The following is a 23,331-nucleotide window of genomic DNA, read 5'->3' on the forward strand; positions in this document are numbered from 1 at the left end:
AAGACTCTTTCAGTAGCTGCTGCACTATAAAAACTTCCCTATCGAAACACATACAGAAATGCCTTTCAACAGTTAAGTTAACTCTATGAAAACTAGACTTAACAAACTCACCATCTGGCTCACCTTTACCCTTTCTCATTTCAACTTCTGTCCACTCATCTGACACTTCTGCTCCGAAACAAATGTTAAAAAGATTGAGACAAATCAATATAGGACAATTATATTTATTTGTGATGAGTTCTCCTGCTGTTATGATGACCTCCTGACCCCGGTACAATTACCTAATTTGAAAATTAGAAGAATGTCAAATGGCCATAGAAAACAACATATTGGACACTCTACAAGAAAAAAATCTTTACTTATATAATACAATATGTAATACAATTCTCGATAACCTTGGCATTTGCCATCCTCTATACCCAGGGGTTACGCTCACTTTCGCTCTCTGCACCCCTGGAATATGTCATGGCAACAATGAAGGCTTGTGAACGAGACGAGAAGACTACTTTGTCTCTTTGATGTACATCAAAAGAATCTCGCGGTCGCGTAACGGTAAAAAATAGCAGGCTTTGAAGTCGGGTGTCGCTCCTTTGTAACCTTCAAAGGACAAGTATCAGCCTTATGATTGGTCAGGTTTTTTTTTACCTGACACCAATCAAATAGCTAGCCGCGTGTCGTCATGTAGAGAGCGAATGTGAGCGTTACACCTAGATATCGAGGATGGCATTTGTCTTACTTACCAAAACATCCCGGACATTTTTTTATTGTACACTGTAGCTCTTAGGATTTTAAAACTATTTTGACGGGTCTAGATTGTAGCTGTCGGGTTTAGGAATATAGACCTTACGCTCTCCTTTGCCGGTATGATATTGTGCGCGAAATAACACAGACATCATACCTACACTGAACTGGCTTCTCTCTCTTTTCTGAAATAGGTACAGCTTGTAATATTCTCGCGCCATAGAGCACATTACATGAGGTATGGATATAAAATTATGACATGTATGTTCTTATTGTATTTATCTTTTAAAAAAGACAACAGTCACCCTTTCATATCTAAAGTTCTATTCATTTTTTACAGATTCACACGAAACGTAACAGAATATTACCTTTTATGTAAAATCATGCAAGTGTCTCAGATAGATTTCCACCGGTTACCTAGGACGGTGTTACGTACATATTGATGACTTGCATACCTGCCATAACACATTTCGTTCATTGTTTAAGTAGAAGAAATCACATGTAAATAATTAAATATGACATGTATGGCAATGCATCAAAGCTGACGCAAGATCTTATCAGGATCTTCATAGTTTCCTGCTGTTATTAAGAATTTTAGGTCAAAAAGAACTCGAGCAATTCCTCATGGGCGATTGCGCGCGAGACTATGGATACACGGGTTGTATGTTGCCATCTGTACAATAGCTGCAGGTATATCAGCGCGACTTTTGACCAGGTTTCGGCTGTGTTATGTTCTATGGGAGGTATCTATTATGGCTCGTGGGTAGGGTGACCGACTCCAGCGTCTACCCCGCGCCGACGGCAGATTAGGCCAGTGCCCTAACGTAGTTGAGGTCGGAGGGTCGGGGTGGGATCGGGAGTGTCAAGAAAGGGGACAAGGGACTTTATGATTTATGTTCAAACCTACTGGCCTTAGTGCTAATCCCAAGTCAACATGCTATGTAATGATGAATGCATTTGTTACAAATATGAGCGTGTGGGTATCATGTCAGCAGGCACTGAGATATGATACATGTCAAAATATGAACAGGTACGCCATATCAGTGACAATGCAAAGGGATCTGAATATTAATTTTTAGACGAAAAAAAATAAAATATGGCCTGAATAAAAAATCGTCGACATGCCGACATGCCGATAGTAATGGGAACGTTTCCGATAGCGTGTCCTAACGTTTTATACACAAATCGACTTCGGCACACGTACATCGTGTAAAGAACAAAATGTAAGATATTAGTATATGGTCCAGTTTCTAATATACCGAAAACTATTAATTTCTATAGATGCATTTCCTTCATAACTTGTGTTTTCCTTCTATTACTGTACCTTTTTTCATATACCCGATGTTAGTTGTCACTTTTACCAGGGCTCTTGGTTTGATATTCGGTTTGTACCTGTATCATGGGAGACCTATCAATGAAGTATAATAAACTTGTTTTTGTATTCAAATTTTAACATTGATTTTCTTAAATGGATAGAGTCTTGGATATATTTGTTATATATATGTTAATATATAGACATTTCTATAGCGCCATATTCTGCTGATGCTAGCAGCTCTAGAGTGCTTAACAATATAAAGAACATATATACAAATGTACCATGTAGTCAATTACATATACAGTTAATATACGATGCATATACAATACTTAACCCGATTTAATAGGATACGGTTCCTGCACTTTGTCTTCTCCGGAGATGGTGTATCCATTTCACAGTACATTTCACAAAGTAACTTTGCCGAATCAGCATTAAGCCTAAGTAAACAGGAGTGTTTTCAGGTATTTGTTCTTCTTTATGTTGTATTGTATGTGTTGTAATCAATTTGGTGTGTTCTATGTGTTGTCTTCTGTATAATGTGTATTTTTTGTTCTATTAGTTTTTCTTATTTTTTTTCCCATTTGTTTTGTTTTATGTGTCGTGTTCTGTGTTTCGTCATATGAGTTCTACATGTTGTTTTAAAATTTGTGATATGGATTTTATAACATGTGATATTTATTCGGATTGTCTCCTCTGTTAGTTGTGAGTAACAATATACATTTCTCGAGGATTGGAATTCCCCACTTGAAGGAATGAGCCGATACGGTACAATTAGTTTAAAACCGCTGGTGAACTATTCTACGGTAAGCCCATCATGCAGGATGTTTTAAAAAATGGCGGAACACTTCCCCATAAAAGCTGGTGTTATAAATCGACAATAGATGGAATATGTGATTGTAATTTTAATGTCGTTCAGAGTCAAATTAGTTACCTGTACCTGCTACGCACCTTAATTATTACGTCATATTAGTGACCCCGCGCTCCTACGTCATAATTCACTGTGGTTACCGTCGTATTACATCAAATTACACCACTGTACTATATCCGGGCCTAACTGTCTTATTGTTACAGAGTTAGCATCGTCCTGTTTAGTAGTTTAGTAGATACCGACTTGTTATAGTTAACAGTTAAAGTATGGGTATGAGGGATATAGCAAGTTTATGATCCCCCGACGCCAGGACTATTTCCCGAGGCGAAGCCGAGGGAAATAGTTTTGGACGAGGGGGATCATAAACTTGCTATATCCCGAAATACCCATACTTCAACTGTTTTATTATACCAATACAAACACTCCCTTACAATATTCTAAATATTATTTGACGCCTCAGCGTCGCATCACAATTCCCCACTGTGCCCGTTTCAATGTCCGCGATATCCAAACCCTTTTCAGTGAGGTAGGTAGAGAGCAATGTAACGGATGCCTGTACTGGTTTTTTTGTGTTCCAACTGTCTTTTGCCTCCAATATGTCCGACAACTCACTCTCGTCCAAAACAGAAAACCTGGAGGTCGCCATTTCTGTTGTCGTCTGCCAACAACAATGCGAGGTGAAGGTCGGTCCAGAAAGTACTGGCTCCGCTCGCCGGAAATTGCCGACGTTATTCGATTGCGCTGATTGGTCAATATTCGGTCAGGCCCCGCCCACGACGTCACTCAATTTCCCGCATTTTCCGAGGGAAATAGTTTCAAAACTATTGCACCCCTCCAGACGAACTATTTTCCTGGCATGCAGTTAGAGGAGAAATAGCTTGTTTATGTGGTTACTTTTGTATAGTGTAAAATAAGTAGAGGTATAATAATTATAGTTAAAGTCATATTACGTCATATAGAAACAGTCCTTTGACGTCAATAAAGTAACAGTCCTGTTACGACAATTTGAATGTAGTCCTAATGAGCCAAAGTAGTTATCGTCCTATAATTTAGTTTAAGTGATAATCTGTCTTACTAACAATGTATAACGTAGATTCTCTGTGTGTCCGAAAAATGTTCGTGATAACATACGTTTTAAACAGAAATCAGCCAAAAACACAAACAACAGGTTATCAATAAAGGTAGATAAATACGTGTGGAAAAGTAACGATTTTATCATCATGTTATGTTCAATTGAGGTTTTCTTTATTGTTCGGTAACGATGACGCAGTGCTGAGTAAGCAAAGGACAACACAAGATTGACAGATCAAATTTACAAGCTAACCAATAGAATATTTCCTCGTTAAAAGCAACTACGCCTTGACCACGTTGTTTGGTCATGAAGTCTGTTTATGGACAACAAGGCTCGCTCTGAAAACACAATCGACCCACGTGTTTTATTTTGGCGTTTATTCAGCATCGGCAGGAGCGACTGTACTTTTCGACAAATTAGTGCATGCTATTAACATGGACAGTGTATTGTTATTGGTTGATTCAAGGTTTTGTTACGGGAGATTAGTGACATAATGAATCGGTAAAGCGACGTAACAGTTCATTCACATAACCGGATCAATCAAAAATATTTTTTGATAATTAATATCAAATATCATAATACAAAAGACTTCAAAAATGTCAGCTATTCTTATGATATTTTTTTTATGTTTTGGCGCTGTCGGGGAAGAACGAGCTAAAAGTACATGTGCATGTACTGTTACGGTGTATTTTATCATTTTTGTATATTTTTTTGTCTTCTGTTTTTGCATTTTTTATGCTTGTTTGAAGTACAGGAAACCGTTAGTGAACCGTAAGTTTACGTGTTGATAGTAACAGGATAGGTTCCGGGGCAAAGGTCAGACACGCTGTCAATGATTATAAATTGACTTGCCAAATGTGTACAATGTTGTTTTGCAAGCCTAAATCAATTCCAATAGTTTAAACACTAGTAAAAGATGTGTTGGACATTGTTAAGCGCTTTAATGTTTAGAATTAATAACAGCTTCATTAATGTCCGCTTTGACGATGTTAAACTTAATTGACTGAAATGATGAACAGAAATGAACATGTTTTCTCTAATAATTGATAAAATCATAATCGTTCTTTTCAGGCTATGCTTGTATGCTATCAGGTATTTCTATAATTCAGTTTCAGTACAAGTTTATGTCTGGTTCGGTGAAGGTTTCGTTTGTCCCTACACTTTGTCCGTTTGACGTATGGTGTAGTTCTGTGGTCCTGCCCTTTCGCTGTTATCGTTTATTCATAAATGTGCGAGACGCTCGATTTCTTTCAATCGCTGTCTTCACCAGTTTATATTTGAAACATACTGGTATGTTCAGTTACACGTGTAGACTTTCGTATGATCAGTTACAATAACTCGGGGGACATACTTATTTGATAAGTAACACAGATACATCATTATATGATGGGTATAACAAGAAAGTATGATATGGAACACATGTCAAAGGATTATAAATACATGTGGCCCAGTGCCACTGCCCAACATCGAGAAATCCTTAAAAATGAAATATTTAGGGATATTTACATTATATTTCATACATTATAATGGTGGGATGTAGATTAAAATATGTTCAAAATTGGCTGAGACTGTCAAAAACAAGATAATGTGTAGACATTAAAATATAACGCACGTATTATAAATTAGTATATGAACTGCGACACGTGTCAATACTTTGATGACAAGCGTGGAGATTCAAATTTGTTTAAATCAGAATATTAGGTCTTTAAAATTTGACAAAACTTGTACTGATACCTTACAACATGTACTAGTAACTCCATCTGATCTTGGTTTAAACACTTGACATCGGTCCTGTCTTAAATTGCGACATACGCTATATAGTTTGGTATTAGGTGAGGATATATCTCTGTTTTCTTTATTGACAAGTGCCATGATTGCAAAAGGGAGATGAGAGGGATAATTTGCCACTGTCTTTGATCTCAGAAGAATACAAAAGCGAATAGATGAATTGGATGTACAGTAAATTACGGTCATAACTCACGTCTAACGCAACTAAACCTACCGCTCGCAAACAGAAAACTCGAGCTTCCACAGTTAATTTGATCCCTGTTTCTTTGTTATTAGACAGACAAGGCTGTTTGCTTTACGTCGTCAGGATCACTTTGAGAGGAGACACCCAGATAAGCCACTCGCCATTGTCTTTAACATTGTTTATTTACACTTCTCGCCCGTTTTCTCCCTAATCTAGCTTCAGTCATTGTTCAATACAAAAGAGAACGGTGACTGTATCCGTTGAGTCCTCTCCGTGTGGTCAATGGCGGCCAGACACTGTTGGTTCCGTCAGCTACACGGAGACAAAGTGGCGCTCATATCTTTGTTGTTGCAATTTAAACTCTTGTTTTTTCACATGTAATGTTTCTCATTTATCTATTCCGTACACAGCTTAGCTTTGTCAGACTAATCAGCGACATCGTTAATCTAAAAAAAATAACATTATTTTAACTAACATATTTTAAAATATTGCTATCAACTTTTAACATCGAAATTTCGTTTCGGGGTTTTTCCCACCTCATTCGTAGATTTCTAAAACTTGAGTAATTACGGCATTAACAAAAGCAATATAACAACGCTGTGATTATACTATCATATTCTTTGTGAAATATAACGATTCATAAACCATTTATTATGTGTTTGTTTGTTTGTAAATGGTCTCCCGCAGTTAGTTAAAAAGCAAAGCAGATTTATCTGTCTACAACATGGAGTCTCCGAAAGAAAAACATTCAACATCCAGTTTATCGATTTTCAACTGTAAACAAAAAAAAAGAAACAAAAAATCTTTTCACTATGAAAATAAGAACCTTTTATTATCTTTTGTGTTTACGCATCTTAGTTTTGCTCCAAGTCTCTTAAATAGATAAAACACAAAACGTATGCGTAGTGTTGGTCGAAATGAAAAAATAACTCATTTATAATGATACTTGACAATATGTGTTGTGGGATAAAACAGATCATTAGAAAAAATAATTCCTGCGAAATTATTGGATAAACGCTGAAATATATAAAAACAACCTCATGTATTCCCACGCTGGTACATTATTGACATTTTCCTTGATTTAAAACGGAAAATCTTATTCCCACCATACTTCATAGATGCATTTCTGTTCCGGTGTGAGAAAAGTGAAATCTGTTTCGCCTACTTGAATAAAGACAGCTCACTAATTCAACGCTTGCATTTCATGTAATCAAAGATTTTGAGACGAAAAGCAATACCCTTGGTTTGGAATGAAACCCTCGGAGTAAGAATCTAAAATGTTGAGTTCTCGACGGGGGTTTAGACTTTCCCGTCTCACTCCAAAAGGGGGAAACGAATTATATTAGCGTCCGTGTGCGTCATGTTAATAAAAAAGAAATCTGTACATCGAATTTTACATGGATAGTAAACGGTAACATATACTTAGTAAGCTAGATGGATCCTTTAAACGTTGTCACCTGATAAAAAGGTCGTCATGACGTTATACATATGTGATGTGTGCAACCTTTCTAACAGTTCATTAATCTCTTGTTTGAGTTGAGTTTTAAAAGTCGGCTTGCAGCTAACATGTGTTTTATACTGTCAGTTTGGTGGATACACTGTGGTAATTGAAGTATCAAGGTGCTTCTCAACTCCCGCCTAGAGTGGAGTATACTTATGGGCTTCGGCTGATTATAACGGTTTTCTGCGCAGTAGTATTCAAAAGGTATTACACTGAAAATGAGCTGTTGAAAATCCAAAACCACAACAATCCGATCACTGCACGACAACTTAATGACTTCCTGCGTGCTACGTAATACACTAACAAACTCCATGCGTCCTACAATGCAGGATAACACAAATGATTCAAGTTGATATTCATGTACTTGTTTCATGATTGTTAAGATATTCAACACTCCATTTACTCGATTTAGCCGGGTTTGCTAGTTTTCCTATATTTCAAAAGGAATAAACAGAAAAAAGCACGACATAGGACACAGCGTTAAATTTGATATTTCTTTAATTTTGAAACATAGAACAATTTTTAAGGAATATGCGATGATACAATAATTTATATATAGAACTGAAAGAACGAAACAGTCTTTTAAAATTGCGTTTATTTTATGGATCAACAGTTTGTTTTAAACTACGTGCATATTTCTCTTTATAAGTACTTCTGCAAATACACAATTGAGTTAATGTACGGAGTGGTGAGGGTGGTATAGGGGGAGGGGAAACATCGGGCGGTGAGGGTGGAATAAGGGAGAGGGGCACAATGAGGGTCTGAGGATAGAGGGGTCACAAATGTTTCTATTTTAGAACATGATAATATGTACTAGGTTGCACTGATGATCTGTCTGAAGTTGAATAAAAATGACAAACACATTTTTCCAATTTATATTAAATAATCTTGTGTCCCATCTAGATCTGTTCCCAATATATCTGATCTTGATGTGCTAGGTTTGTTGACACACAGTTTTTAAAGATGGAGAAAGACCGTTTTGTAGAATATATATAACGGAAGAGAAAAGCCTAAACAAGTGAACGCCCATAGGATGTCATCTATAATTGACAGGCCTAATAAGGAAGCTGTCGTTATATATTTAGGAAGATGTACGAACAGAAGTAAACACTACACTAGTTTGTCTCTGAAAAGTGTCATGCTTGAAGTATTACACCTGTCGTATTACACTTGTCGTATTACACTTACCGTATTACACTTGTAGTATTACACTTGTAGTATTACACGTGTAGTATTACACGTGTAGTATTACACTTGTAGTATTACACCTGTAGTATTACACTTGTAGCATTACACCCGTAGTATTACACTTGTCGTATTACACCTGTAGTATTACACCTGTAGTTTGTCTCTGAAAAGTGTCATGCTGGAAGTATTACACCTGTAGTATTACACTTGTCGTATTACACTTGTAGTATTACAATTGTAGTATTACACCTGTAGTATTACACTTGTAGTATACACTTGTAGTATTACATCTGTAGTATTACACTTGTAGTTTTACACATGTTTTATTACACCTTAAAAGTTACATCAGTAGTATCTGTATTATTTCAACTGTACTACAAGCATGTAGCATTTAAATTGTAGTATTGTACCACTTGTATTATTGCACATGTAGTATCACACTTGTATTATTACACATGTAGTATCACACTTGTATTATTACACATGTAGTATCACACTTGTATTATTACACATGTAGTATCACACTTGTATTATTACACATGTAGTATCACACTTGTATTATTACACATGTAGTATCACACTTGTATTATTACACATGTAGTATCACACTTGTATTATTACACATGTAGTATCACACTTGTATTATTACACATGTAGTATCACACTTGTATTATTACACATATAGTATCACACTTGTACTTTTACACCTTCGTAGTACACTTGAAATATTACCCAATTCCCATTAAATCTAATTGATTTAATAACATATTTTGAAATGAGACTTGACACCTTTCGTATTACAGTGTATATCACTATTTGTATGCTAGTTTTTAAAAAAGCTGTATCTATATAGGTAGATATGAGAACAACAGTAGGAAGCAAATTTTAATATCAATATTTAATATTATCTTAGTTCGCTAACCCCTAAACCAAATGTCTTTATCTACCTAAGAGATCTAAGTTACAGAGAATGATTATGACTGCTTCACGTGAAGTTACATGTATAGCTGATATACAGTTTGTATGAGAGGGTCGAGAGAGGAGCGGGGATATAGGGATACAGCCGTGTGGGGATGTGGGGTGGGAAATGATACAGCCGAGTGGGGATGTGGGGTAGGGAGGGATACAGCCGAGTGGGGATGTGGGGTAGGAAATGATACAGCCGAGTGGGGATGTGGGGTAGGGATAATACAGCCGAGTGGGGATGTGGGGTAGGGATAATACAGCCGAGTGGGGATGTTGGGGGGATACAACCGAGATGGAGTGGGATACAGAGAGGCGACAAAACAGGTATAAAAAAACTCTCAGCTTTAACCTTTTTAAATTGCAGATAAAGACCCTTCGAATCTTCGTGTAAGCTCTTGTCGTGTACACCCGTCCGTCCGTATGATCAAGTCTACGCTTACACGTCTAAATATACACTATACATTAACGGCTGTATGAACATGACGGAACAATACAAGTATTTCACTTAAACAACATTTCAATGGTGTAATATAAATAATGATTTTATGTCATCAGTCACTGGCTTTTTTCTTCATATAACAACAACAACAACAACAACAACTACATGTATATTATTCAAAATAATTATATCCAGTATAATGTCCGAACCATTGTTCATGTCATATTTGTTCATGAATGCGAGACAGTTGGAAGTAGCACGCGTGACACGTGTTTATCACGTGTCTGATAATCTGTCTCCTACTTACAGTACACGGGGGTACAAATACGTTAAAATAAATAGAAAGTCATCATGATGATGATGGTGTCATTGTAGATGAACGTTATTTTGCGTCATTAAAACATTTTGGTTTTAAATCCTTGGTCATATGTGAGTTTTGTTTTGTTAAAACACCATCGTCTATTTATGACAAGTTTGTTTGTAAAACCGGGTAACCTCTTTTATAGTCCGGACTCACCCGCACGTGCGCAGTACTTCGATGTCGCAGAGAAAACCTCCGGTCGAGCAGAAGGCAACGACCTTGTTATTCTACCGCACGAACGCACCGAATGCCCATAACATAGGGGATCCAATAAACGTCGATGACTTCGTTTTCAGCACGTAAGTCAGCTTTGTTTTCACAAACCACAAGGTGAAATATCACGGTAACGTCTTGGTGACGTCATGGTGGTCACGTCCAGCGTATCACAAAGTGTAAATAAAAGCACTTTACTTAGCAGCAATCCAGATCCAGGAAAGCGCACGTGCACCTTTTCTTGTGTCGTGGTTAACAACGTACTAGCATTGCTCATGCGTGTGAGTATGCTCATTTACAAGCATATTCTTCCGTCCGCTCACTACACTCACGACACTGGACGTAACAGCACCAGTGAAACTTACAGTGACACTGGTCAGTCTTTGTGTATTGGTGTGTATTGTAGCCACGCCCACAACACATCAAATCACAGCCATCCGTACCGGAAGATGTTCTGTTACACTTCCGGCCTACTGTTCCCAAGGAACCAGTGGACGAGTTAAAATCACAGTAATTTGGGGATTTCTTAAGATATACCAGATCAGAGCGGCGCGGTTTTGCATGGGCACGCTTAGATCTTTTCAAAGTCAAAAAGGTGGGTATGCGGTTCCTAGTGGCGTAATAAGGTACCACCATTTTAGATTTGTTATACTTTTTGTATAAATGTTCACCTATTCTCCGAAAAGATGGCAAAGTTGTCCAGCACGTTTTCAAAGAACAAGCTCCCGAAACACCGTGACACTTGCACTCCGTCCCCATGTGCTCCTTGACAGCCTGGAAAAGACGAAAGCATGGTTAGTTATTTTGCTTATGAAAAAGTGGTCGTTAGTTAATGTTAATTTAACATGAAAAGCAAGATTTAGTTAAACATACATTTCCTTGTTCAATACCATATTGAAAAAACAAATACCAAAAATACACTCTTGGATGAACAAACTGAAATAAATATTACGTAATTTTATTTACTGTACACATATATTTGCCTTGATCGAAACAACAGTTTTTATAAGTATCGAGAGGGTCATTATTATCCGGGAATAATAAATGTACATTGTATGTTCGAAAAGGTTTCAAGAAAGAATAGTCAATTATCTAGACTGTATGGGATTTAGGGTACCTATTTTCCGCTTTAACATGATTTGTAAAAGTTTTTGCTCATAATTTATCTATTGCAGTTTGAAACAAGGCAATAATTTGGGAACCATAAAAAGTGAATACAGAACGTTTCATACAGCACAACCATACTACTAGTTCGGAGGAATATCATATAAACCATTTGGTTATCCAGAAAAGAAGAAGTGTGGTGGTCTTCATTTTAGAACTTATTGATAAGAGAAATACATTTATTTTATGAATGAAGCTTCTTCAAATATGATTTATACGTGTAATGTGACTCAGACTTACAAACATGTATTTCTATTCCCCCCAGACGGTATGGCAAGACGTGTTATTGTCTACCCATGGGAAGCCATTCCATGTGAATGCTCTTTTTCATGTTTATAAATCATCAACGATTCTAGGATGTCTGGTTGTGTAACTAGCTAACCACGGCAGTGGTACATGTCAGGCAATTTAGAAAAAGGAGCATTCGAATAAAAGTCTTCAGGGCATTGAATGGAACTGTTTAAACTAGCTAGAAAATTATAAGATGATTTTATGGGAATTTAACAAAGTTATGGCCTCGCTGATCAATGATATGAAAGGCAGGCTGTGGGAATGTATCGTATTTGTTTACATCCACGACATACTCTGCAATTGCTAAGTTGAACATGTTAACGGCGGGACTTTGATTATAGGCTTGCCCAGGAGACTAGTAACTTTGTTAAAGGGAACACATGTTTCGCCCACCACAATACGGCGTTACAGCCCACGGCTCAATCATTCTGCCATTACTACACCCTAGCGGCAGTGTGAAGGGGATGCCAGAAATACTTGTTCGCATTTCTATGTTTTGAACAAGACAATTGCCGTTCAATAAATATAATGATATGATGCATCAGTTTTAACTATTACATTGAAATGCTTGGCATTCGTTTCAGGAATATGCTGTAATATTTTGTTCGTGTGAGGCAATTACTATACTTCTGACGATACATTTGACAATAGTTTCTGACAGACAGTAGTACGCAGCTTTATTTTGCGTCCCATTCATAAAATAAGCAGCGAAATCAAAATATTAAAAAATGTTACGATTTCAAATCGATTTCTTAAAGAATTAACGGAAAAATGACCAGATAGATAGGAAAAAAGTTCAATACAGGATCAATAAACCTAACAAAAACCATCTTTTATTGTTACATGGTTTATACACGTATATGAACACTCGTTAAGATATCAAAATATGTATGATATGGATGCAAGCAATGAGAATGTTTCTCAGTCCAAAAATAATGCCCCTTAAGTCTGAAGCTGAGTTGTGCTTGGCCAAGAATGAGTGACAAAATGACCTATCTACAGCACGAGATCATAGAAATTATTTAGTTTGAATAAGTGACAAAATGACCTAACGACATGTACAGCCCGAGATCATAGAAATTATTTAGTGTGAATGAGTGACAAAATCACTTAACTACAAAACATGATCAGAGGATTTTTTTTGAGAATGAGTGACAGAATGACACAGCTACAGCACGTGGCCATATGACGTGTTTACTGAGAATGAGTGACAAAATGACCTAACTACAAAACATGATCATATGATTTGTTTACAACCTAGACACTTTGCCGAATTTGTTATATATAGATTGAACACTAATTGGGCGCGTTTTAGCAATCAGAAACTATATATCCTTCACCATAACTTAAACTTGTAAATGGCGATATTTTTTTTCAATTAATCACCAGTATCGAATTTCCTACAGATAGGGACAAGCCATCCAACACCTGTTATTTGTCTGGCTTTGATGTCCGTTACCTGTGCCGATACCGCAGATAAGGTTTTGATTTACTTCAGTTAGGCAAGGATGCGTCTTATATCGCGGCCTATTGTCATCAATTGTTTGTGTGTTTTCGACACAGTCGGCCATTGTACAGCATAGGTCGTTAGCACGATGCATGTACTAAATCAGGAGCCTGTTTAAGTGGAAGGCAAGGTAAGTATAGCAAGAAAAGAATCTCGTGGGGAACGAGATCAAATCCAAAACGGCAAACCTTATTGAAATAAGCGAGATTTAAATATGTCAAGGGCGCAATAAGAAGGGAGACAACTCCCTTTTTAGCGAAACCTGTTTACACTAAGGACTTTCGGACACATTGTATCCATTTGTTTTATAATGACGACTGACAAGGTTACGTTAATCTATCTGCATTTTTTAAATTTAATTTATGTGTAAACAGACACACTGTACACTGATATTGAAACCAGCGTTTGTTTCGTTGACAAATAACGTCATCACTAATAGCATATACAGTGAAAGCGCTGAAAATTGAAAATCCCTTAAAAAAAAAATCAGCCAGAGCACGTGTTTCAATGTAATTCACTTGCCATTCCACACGGTATGACAATAGCCCATTAACTGATGCATTTTTTTTCGAGCTTGACACAATGAAGTACTCCTAGATCTATTTGATAAACAAAATAAAATACGAAGAAAAGAAACAAATGAAATATGTTCAATTTTCATTCCATCAAATAGGCTTGCTATAACACACTATACATTTTAGTAAGGCTGTTCTCGTAATAAAATCCTTACAAAACAGAAATAACCGGGAATACATTGGGTCATCAAGAACATAGTAGAAAATTGTTTTGTAGCGAAGATTTTTGTGTGTGTAAAATACCGCAAACATTCTCAGAGATAATCTCTTTCAAAAAAACAGGGTAGATGAGGTTCTAAGATAACACCCGAATTTTGAAATTTGTTGTAATTCAATATGAAAGGGACATAACATACTTTAAAGTGGCACGAACCTAAAACAAGGTTAAGATAATTGTCATAAATATTTTACCCGACGATTTTAGATTTTTCATTCTTAACGCGGCAAAAGAGATAACTCAATTGCAAAGGAAGATACCAATATGTGTATTATTTCACGTAAATCGCCGTACAGTTGAATAGTCGTGTGTGCGTGTCTAAGATTCATCTGTACACCGAAAGGCCTCTCGGGTCACGCCATATATTAGCAGAAAAATTGCAGTAAAAAGCTACCTGCGAATCTGTTAAGAATGCAGAGAAATGTACACGCGAATAACTACAGGGAAATCTACAGGCGGTGTCAATGTCTGTCACGTCAGCGTATCCATCTCGTGTCTATTTCATTGCTTGGGCCCATTGATTGATCTGTGTCTGCGGAGAACTTCCAAAGTCTTGACAGAACTCACAAAAGAGTTGAACTGGTTTGGTTTTGCTTATGTTGGAATCCTATTTGTCTATGACACTTTCTGAGAGGCAGTGTCAATGGTGAATGTCATTGAAGCTAAAATTGGTTTCAAGTCAGCTTAACCGGTTACGATAATTAATTCATTGTCAGGTGTTAACTAAAAAACTGAATTACTCATGAAATCGACCTTCGAGGATAACAAAATATGAGCAATATAAAATTCATTGAGACTAGCTAAAGAAGCGTATGCTTAAATACGTGAAAGCTACGCTGATCTATTTACTACTTTAAGATGTAATAAGTGTTACGAGGAATGGTGAGGGTAGAGAGAAAAGAAGAAAAGCGGCCCATTAATTAATGACACTACATCACATAATGTTATTACATTGCAATTTTCTTAAGAGGTCATTCAGTAAGTTTGTCGGTAATCATCCGCAAATCTGCACCCACGCAGACCATTGTCTCTCAAAGACAATGTCGAAAGTACCTTGGTCTGGATCGGTGTAATCATTAGAATACGTCAGGCTACTAATTAGGTCTGCCTAAGTGCCGACCACCGTCAATGAATGAAGGACATTTAAATAGTCTGCAGGAATACTAAATTATCACTAAAGGAAACAAATAGACGTCAGGAAGATAGTTTAAACCAATGTATGTGGTCTACAATCATTATAATCCTATTGTGATTATAATGAAGTTAACTTACTTCAATCTCACTATAATGTCTAATGTTACACACGAATAGTTTATTAAGTAATACTGTTATCACTCGGGTAGTTCATTAAGTAATACTGTTATCACTCGCGTAGTTCACTAAGTAATACTGTAATCACAAATATAGTTCACTAAGTAATACTGTAATCAAAAGGATAGTTCACTAAGTAATGATGTAATCACACGTGTTGTTCACTAAGTAATACTGTAATCAACTGTAATCACAAGGATAGTTCACTAAGTAATACTGTAATCACAAGGATAGTTCATTTAGTAGTGATGTTATCACACGGCTAGTAGCTGTGCACGATGGTTTGTAATTCCCAAAATCAGTTTCCATATGTTCAAGGCGAAGATTAGGCATCTTTCGTAACACCTTCATCCATATTCCTTCATTCTGATATTTTCAAAATTCCCAATTTTTCCCCTTTTTTCCCTTGGAAATTCTGCTACCCTGCAATCTTCAGACTGAACCTGGGTGGATCCCGTGCCACAGATACAGACTGTGTTACCAGAACCTTTACTGTACCACACACCGCAAGCTTAATGATCCTATCACGTAAAGCCGACCCTCTATGTTTCGTAGATTATGAAACTAGATATACAGAGCTGGTCTGGAGAGGATTTTAAATTTTCACAATTAAAGTACATCTGAATATACATTTTTGCCGATAATTAAGAAAAATAAAATTGGAGTATTTGGTTGGTAGTCTTACGAGGCTTCACACTACTGAAGGTCTCGCCTTATCTTCTCATGTTCCCTGGTTCTCGGCTCAACTTGCACAAAGCCCATCTGAGTACAAGGTCAAAAGTCTAGCTCTAAACTGTTGGCGAAACGGATACTGTTACAAACCCGAATACCTGTACGGGTGCAGTCGAATTAAATGATTCAACAAACACTGAAGACGCCATTGTGTGATAAATCTTCCATTACAATAGTATAAGTGAACGTTTGAATGGGATGATCCGTCCAAGTCGAGCTTCATTTACTTGCACTATTGGTACTCGAACCAACTTACAGCATATGTGTTTGCATTTTTTGTGACACGAGAGGGTGATCGTTCCGATTAAAAAATCATATAATAAGTTAAAAGTTTAACAATTATAAAAACAAAATAGAGAATTAGATTTCAAGTTCATTTATAAGATAATCTAACAAAGCTTGAAAGAAAATGATTGTAGTATAGACTCCTTGTGTATGCATTACGAAGATGTTTGACTGTATATGTTCACGGTATATACAATGTATATATATAATCTAGGTAATGGGACAGGTACAGTAGTAAGGGATAGTGTCAATTCTGGTAGAGGAGGATGGTCACATGGGGTGCTTGAAATGTCTACCCTCTTGGTTTATTGTATGTTTGTCTTTGCTCATCCTGTCACTATGATCCCTGTTTAAAATGGACTTTGTTCAGCGTTTGTTCCTGTGTATTGACGCTGTGGTACACTAACATTGTGCTTGTGTTTTGACGCTGTAGTTTTTTCTAATTGTCCCTGTGATTTGACGCTGTGATAAACTTGTTCATCCATATGTTTTGACGCTGTGGTACACCTGAATTGTCCTTGTGTTTTGACGCTGTGGTACACCTGGAATTTTCCTTGTGTGTTGACGCTGTAATATAATTGGATTGTCCTTGTGTGTTGACGCCGTAGTGTACTTTAATTGACGCTGTGGTTTCTTATTTTTATATTTGTTGTTACATTTATATATTAGTGGTATCACATTTTCATCGTTCATTGATAAACAACACCTGTGGACCTATTGATTTCATAGCGGTATTTTTGTATTTAATATAAGACAGCCGATCCGAAATGTTTTTTATTTCTTGCTTATCATGTAATTCTTAAAGGAATATGCTTGATATATCAGAAATAATTCAGAATGATGTAAATTTAGAGTCAGAGTTCATTTAAGAATAATACCCCTACACCCGTTATCTATGAAGAACAAATACATTTATTTGATTAATCATTAAATACATATTATTGCAATTATGATGATATCTGAATTAAAATCCATGCTGATGATACGATACCATTATAACATTTTAAATGACTTATTCAGGGGTCTGTATACACCTGTTATGCACTGGGAGTGCTATTGCGTACTTAACGTCATTGTTTTATAAGTAAAGCTATGTTTTAATACAGATCGTAATTGTTGCGAGATTTTAATGAAGTTTAAAGGGATTTCAGTTAGTTTATTGACCATAAAGAGTATTCAACACATATCCTCTTCTGTTTTAGTTTTATTAAAGTTAGTTATTGCATATAATTGCCTCCCTAACATTATTATCCCAATGATATCTACACTGAATGATCTAGTGTAGTACCTCTTTGGACGTGTAACAATTTATCTTGTTTCCTAAGCAATCTGTTATCGCGACATTCTATCGGAATACGTACGCTTATCTGGTGAATAAAGAAATATCAGCAGAATAACAAATCGAATCATAGAAAATTGATCCTGCAAAGGGGCGTATTCAGATCCCCATTGTATTTAGATGTCACCATCAGTAAATTACTGGTTAATTATATCTATATATACAAAATCCAGTAGGTTAATAATTTCGAATACATTATATGCAGAATGTTATGACTAAACGCAATAGCAGGAGAACAATCATACCAATGTAACATAAATTCATCAAAAACATTATACGTTACTGGTTCTATAACGTCGGCGAGGTAACGATACTTTTCAATGGTTAATAAGCGCAGAAAATGAAACATGCATGTGCAAGGCTCTACAAAAAACAAACTTCATCGTATTGCCGATATAAGCATGTCAGCCTTGTGCGACTTGACCTGAACGAATTAACATCGTCGTGTGATAAAACACGTGTGCATTTATAAACGTTTGTTCATACATATACGTCAAACTGACAAGACATGACTACTAGCTCAATGTCAAGAAATCCTCACATCAGCTGTGGCATTGTTGTATTGGAGAAATGAAAGCGAGACATTACTTGATAAAAGTTTGAACGCGCAAAAGAACAGCTTATTCAAATAATCGGAAAACCTAGGTCATGTTTTCTAATAGTTAACCAAATAGACATGAAAGCTCATTCGTTCACATTTGCATGTGTTAGAGTTGAAACACAAATCAACACGTTTGGAAGCTCCGGTGTAACGTATACCCGGGATCCAGAAATGTTTGAAACAACGGACTTTGTTAATGATTGTTTCAAACAATATCTCGAGTCGTTTTATTCCATCATCATACAGTGTACATGCATATATGCTATTTTTCTCTTACTAAACAGAATCCAACATAACGCAACCCCTATCTGCCCTTAGTGTCGATATCATGATTTCATCAAAAATGCCATATACAAAACTAGAATGGAAAATGGATATTTTCGTTTATTATTTCGTTTCATTGACCTTGATACGATCATAAACTGTAAGTGTTAATGGTAACAAAAAGTTCTTTGTCTTACATATGTGTTTAGGTCAAAACAGAATATCATAAAATTCTGGAATTGGAAGTTGTAATGACCTTTGAAATATTTGCATTCTCAATGTGGAGATTTATTCTCATACAGATTTAAAAAACAATAAAAGAATTCATAAGTAGTTATTCTGTTCACATTGGAAATACTAATGTGCTTGTAAACTTAATCACTTTCAATTATACTTTTTACTGATCTGATGATTTCGGATTCTTTGACCTTAAATCTTATATGTTTATAATTATCCAAATTAATCTTTATATCTGGTGATATTAAAATAATGATAAGTGCTATAGTGTAATATACATTATATGTATATATAATTTTGTGAATGCACATAAACAAAAGTAATTATAGTCCAACTGATGTAAAACCGATGTGATACAGAGGATGCCCCTGTTCCTATCAATACATTATTACAACATCTTTGTCTGTAGTGGGAATGTCGACCATCAATCTCCAATATATCAATGATATATTAATGCAGAATGTGTTTAGTAAATAATAAGATATTTTCTGTTAAAAAAAATACATATTGTGCTTGTTGGGTTTCAAAACTGCCTCACGAGACAACAGAATAAAAATACAACAATTTTCGCTGAAGGACTATAAACTAAGACTAGTGGAACCCGAATCAATTTGGCCCAAGTTATAAATACACACAACTTGTCAGGTACGTATAAAGATGTGACAGATAGTCCCGGTCATGTATACGTCACTCAAAAAACCTTAATTTGTTCCGCATCAAATACAGATGTATATTTGTAGTGTCAGTAGTAAATGGACTAAGTTTGCATGCAGGTGCGAAATTTAATTCTGCAAAATCATAACCACATTTACAACGTATACGAGATATAGTGCTTAACGCGTAAATTGATTTTGCAGAAATATATTTATACTGTTTGCACCTGCACGAGATAGGTGTGTTATCTAAATCGTCCTAGATACAATCTCTTATCGTCTGTATTTATGACGTTTATTAGTCTCGCTAGTGACGTAACACAACTTCATCAGTGTATTGTGCCAGTTACTCTAGTGTATAACTTGAGCTTATTTTTGACACGTTATAATAACCTCTTGTGGACCCTCTTTATGTTTCCATGAACTAGGTCGATTGTTACATCGTTACTGTTATGTTAACCAACACGTGTCATAGGTTAAACTACACTTAGGAAGTTACACCTCAAGAATCTATGTCGTCTAATTTTAATCGAAAATATTTTAAACGTGCAATTACATAAAATGCAATATTTCTCAATTGATAAACTGAATTTAAATATAAAAATATATATTAATAAAAAAAAAAAAAAATCTTAATAAACGTTATGGTGGATTTTTAGAATGTCAATTTTATTATCATAACGTTTCGGCATAACTTGTTGATTTAGTTGGTGCAAGTGTGTCATTAGTAACACAATAAAAAGAGTCATAGTAACAGAATTTAAGATAAATGTATGGTTATATAAAAACTCCTATATTTAAGACCACTCTATTGAGATATGAACACAATCTCAGATTTAAACTAGTTCTATGGTTATATAAACATTCCCCTGTTTAAGATATTACCATGGTTATATGAACACTCCTCTATTTAAGATAGTTCTACGATTATCTTAATATTTCTTATTCTAATCTAGTTCTATGGTTATATAATCATTTCCCACTCTTTAAGATATTACTATGGTTATATTAACATTTCTTACGCTAATCCTATGGCTTAGTGAACATTCCCCTATTTAAGATAGTTCTACGGTTATATTAACATTTCTTAGTTTACGATAATCCTATGGCTAAGTGAGCATTCCCCTGTTTTAAGTAGTACTTTTGGATTATGGTTATATAAACATTTCCCAAGTTAAGCTAGTTCTATAGTTAAATTAATATTCCCCTATTTAAGATAGTTGTATGGTTATATAAACATTCTGCTATTTAAAATAGTTTTCTATTGGTGTATAAACATTCCCTATTATAGATATTTCTATTGGTGTAAAACATTCCCTATTATAGATATTTCTATTAGTGTATAAACATTCCCTATTATAGATATTTCTATTGGTGTATAAACATTCCCTATTATAGATATTTTTATTGGTGTATAAACATTCCCGATTATAGATATTTCTATTAGTGTATAAACATTCCCTATTATAGATATTTCTATGGTTGTATCAGCATTCCCCTATTTAAGATATGTTTATGGTTGTATGAACATTTCCCTATTCAAGATATTTCTATGGTTACATGAATACTCCTCTATTTAAGACAGCTCTTTGGTTGCAAATATTCCTATATTTTAGATAATTCAATGTGTTTATAAACATTCCTCTATTTAAAATAGTTCTATGGTTATATAAACATTTTTCTATTCGTTCCCGTAACTCTTTATGTAAATAATGTGTATATATTGCTCGAGATTATTGTCTATTAATGAATACAATTTAGGATTGTGCTGTTCAGAAATAAACTATTACGGATATATGCAACACATATGACAATGGCATTTCCATTTAAAGTGTATTTGGAATTTTCCCTGTTTTAAACGTCCTATACCATATTTCAACGTAACAACGTTCTCGCCCCAACAGTGCACGAGCTGATCAGACAAAGTGTTAATACAAACAGGGCACTGATTGGCTCTATTGTAACAATGGGATATATCAAAGGACTTTCCTTAACACCCGTCACTAACTAAACTGTTAAATCAAGGTAGAAATATCAACTTGTCCAATCAAATAGGGCCGATAGATTTCCTCCTTTTATAGAACACCACACAAAGAAATACGACATTGCTTTAACAATAAACGAACGTACATCAATGATTGTGTGTTTGTCCTGTCCCTTACGGAGTAATATAAATGTCTTTAAATGACATATAAAAGACTTTCTTTCTTTTGTAAACAATTTAACATAGCGAGTGTGTATGATAGAAAATGTGATTAGCTATTTGTCACGGTAAATGGGATACCCTTTCCATCATGACGTACGCACAATTGTTTCCAATGTTTTGACGGTATCTGGCCCCTATATAGATAAACATGGAAAACCCACATTTTCTCTGACATCAACCCACGTTGGTCTACCACTGTACTTGTACCACTTGTATCACACATGTCCAAGTGTAGGGAAATCCTACTACAATACCACTGCTATTTTGAAGCCTCCAGAGATGAATCTTACAATGTTAAGTACACATAGCTATCGATGGTAATTAATAATGACGTCCAAACGAATCCCATTTAAACCTTGTAACATCGGTATATTATCAGTAGGTGTAATGATGTGAGCTCATATTTTGAAATAAAATGTTCTGCTCGTACATTTATATTTACAAATCAAATCTTACAAATAAAGAAAAATACCACAGGAGAGGAACATACACCCTTGTTCATTTTCAGTGCTTAGGAGCAACAGGTGATAAATTAAGCGTGTACTTCAGGTCCGTGTGATTATCTATGTAAAAATGACTACCTAATCATTATTATCGATATTTGACTTTCATTTTGACTCCAACGAAAGGTCTTTTAAGGCAAAACTTTTTTTAATTTATTTATTTTTGATAATTTTAGGGGATGTTAATAGCTTTACAAGTCATACCTGTGATACAAGGTTAAAACTATGTATTAAAACCTACAATTGTCATTATCTAAAATTCAGAGCATGTACATTTTGCATTTTTTGTGATGTCCAAGTAATCATTCATCTATTACAAGCTCGTTATACAGATAACCTCTTTTGGAAAGAAGATTTTTTTCATGATACGGTAATATTTATTCAATGTAAGTTGTGCTTAAGGAAAAAATATGATCATTTTTATGGGTAATACAGTATATATTGAAAGAACTGTGAAGAGGTGTATGCACAAAAATGCAAACACGTATTTTTTGTATATACCCCATAATTCATACATTGCGGTATATGACGTTATTGCTTTTTGTGTTATCGTTTTTTGTAGGTTATGCAATGGGGTAATAGCTAATATTAAGTTATAAATATATATATATATAACACACATATTTGAACTGATATGGTATATATTCATGGCATAGTAAGTAGTATAAATACATGACATGAGCCGGTACACATCTATGTCATAAATGAAACGATACCGTGTACTTCTATGTACTTACATTGTAAGTTGTATAAACACTTGAAATGATACCGTAGACATATATGTCGAAGTAAGTTATATAAATACTTGAA

At 35.3% G+C, this 23,331-nt stretch overlaps 1 protein-coding gene across 4 annotated transcripts in view; it reads right to left on the reverse strand.

Annotated features, from left to right (window-relative positions):
• Window positions 1-9,491: 9,491 nt before the first annotated feature.
• The window catches only part of LOC110441939 (protein Wnt-7b-like), a 105,409-nt gene continuing 91,569 nt past the window's right edge, over window positions 9,492-23,331 (reverse strand). For all 4 annotated transcript variants that reach the window (XM_021485254.1, XM_021485257.1, XM_021485255.1 and 1 more), the window contains exon 4: window positions 9,492-11,410. In XM_021485254.1, the coding sequence (XP_021340929.1) occupies window positions 10,928-11,410 (483 nt within the window). In that variant the 3' untranslated portion in view covers window positions 9,492-10,927. The remainder of the gene's footprint in view (window positions 11,411-23,331) is intronic.

The sequence above is a fragment of the Mizuhopecten yessoensis genome, unplaced genomic scaffold (assembly GCF_002113885.1).
Source record: "Mizuhopecten yessoensis strain PY_sf001 unplaced genomic scaffold, ASM211388v2 scaffold716173, whole genome shotgun sequence".
NCBI lineage: Eukaryota > Metazoa > Mollusca > Bivalvia > Pectinida > Pectinidae > Mizuhopecten > Mizuhopecten yessoensis.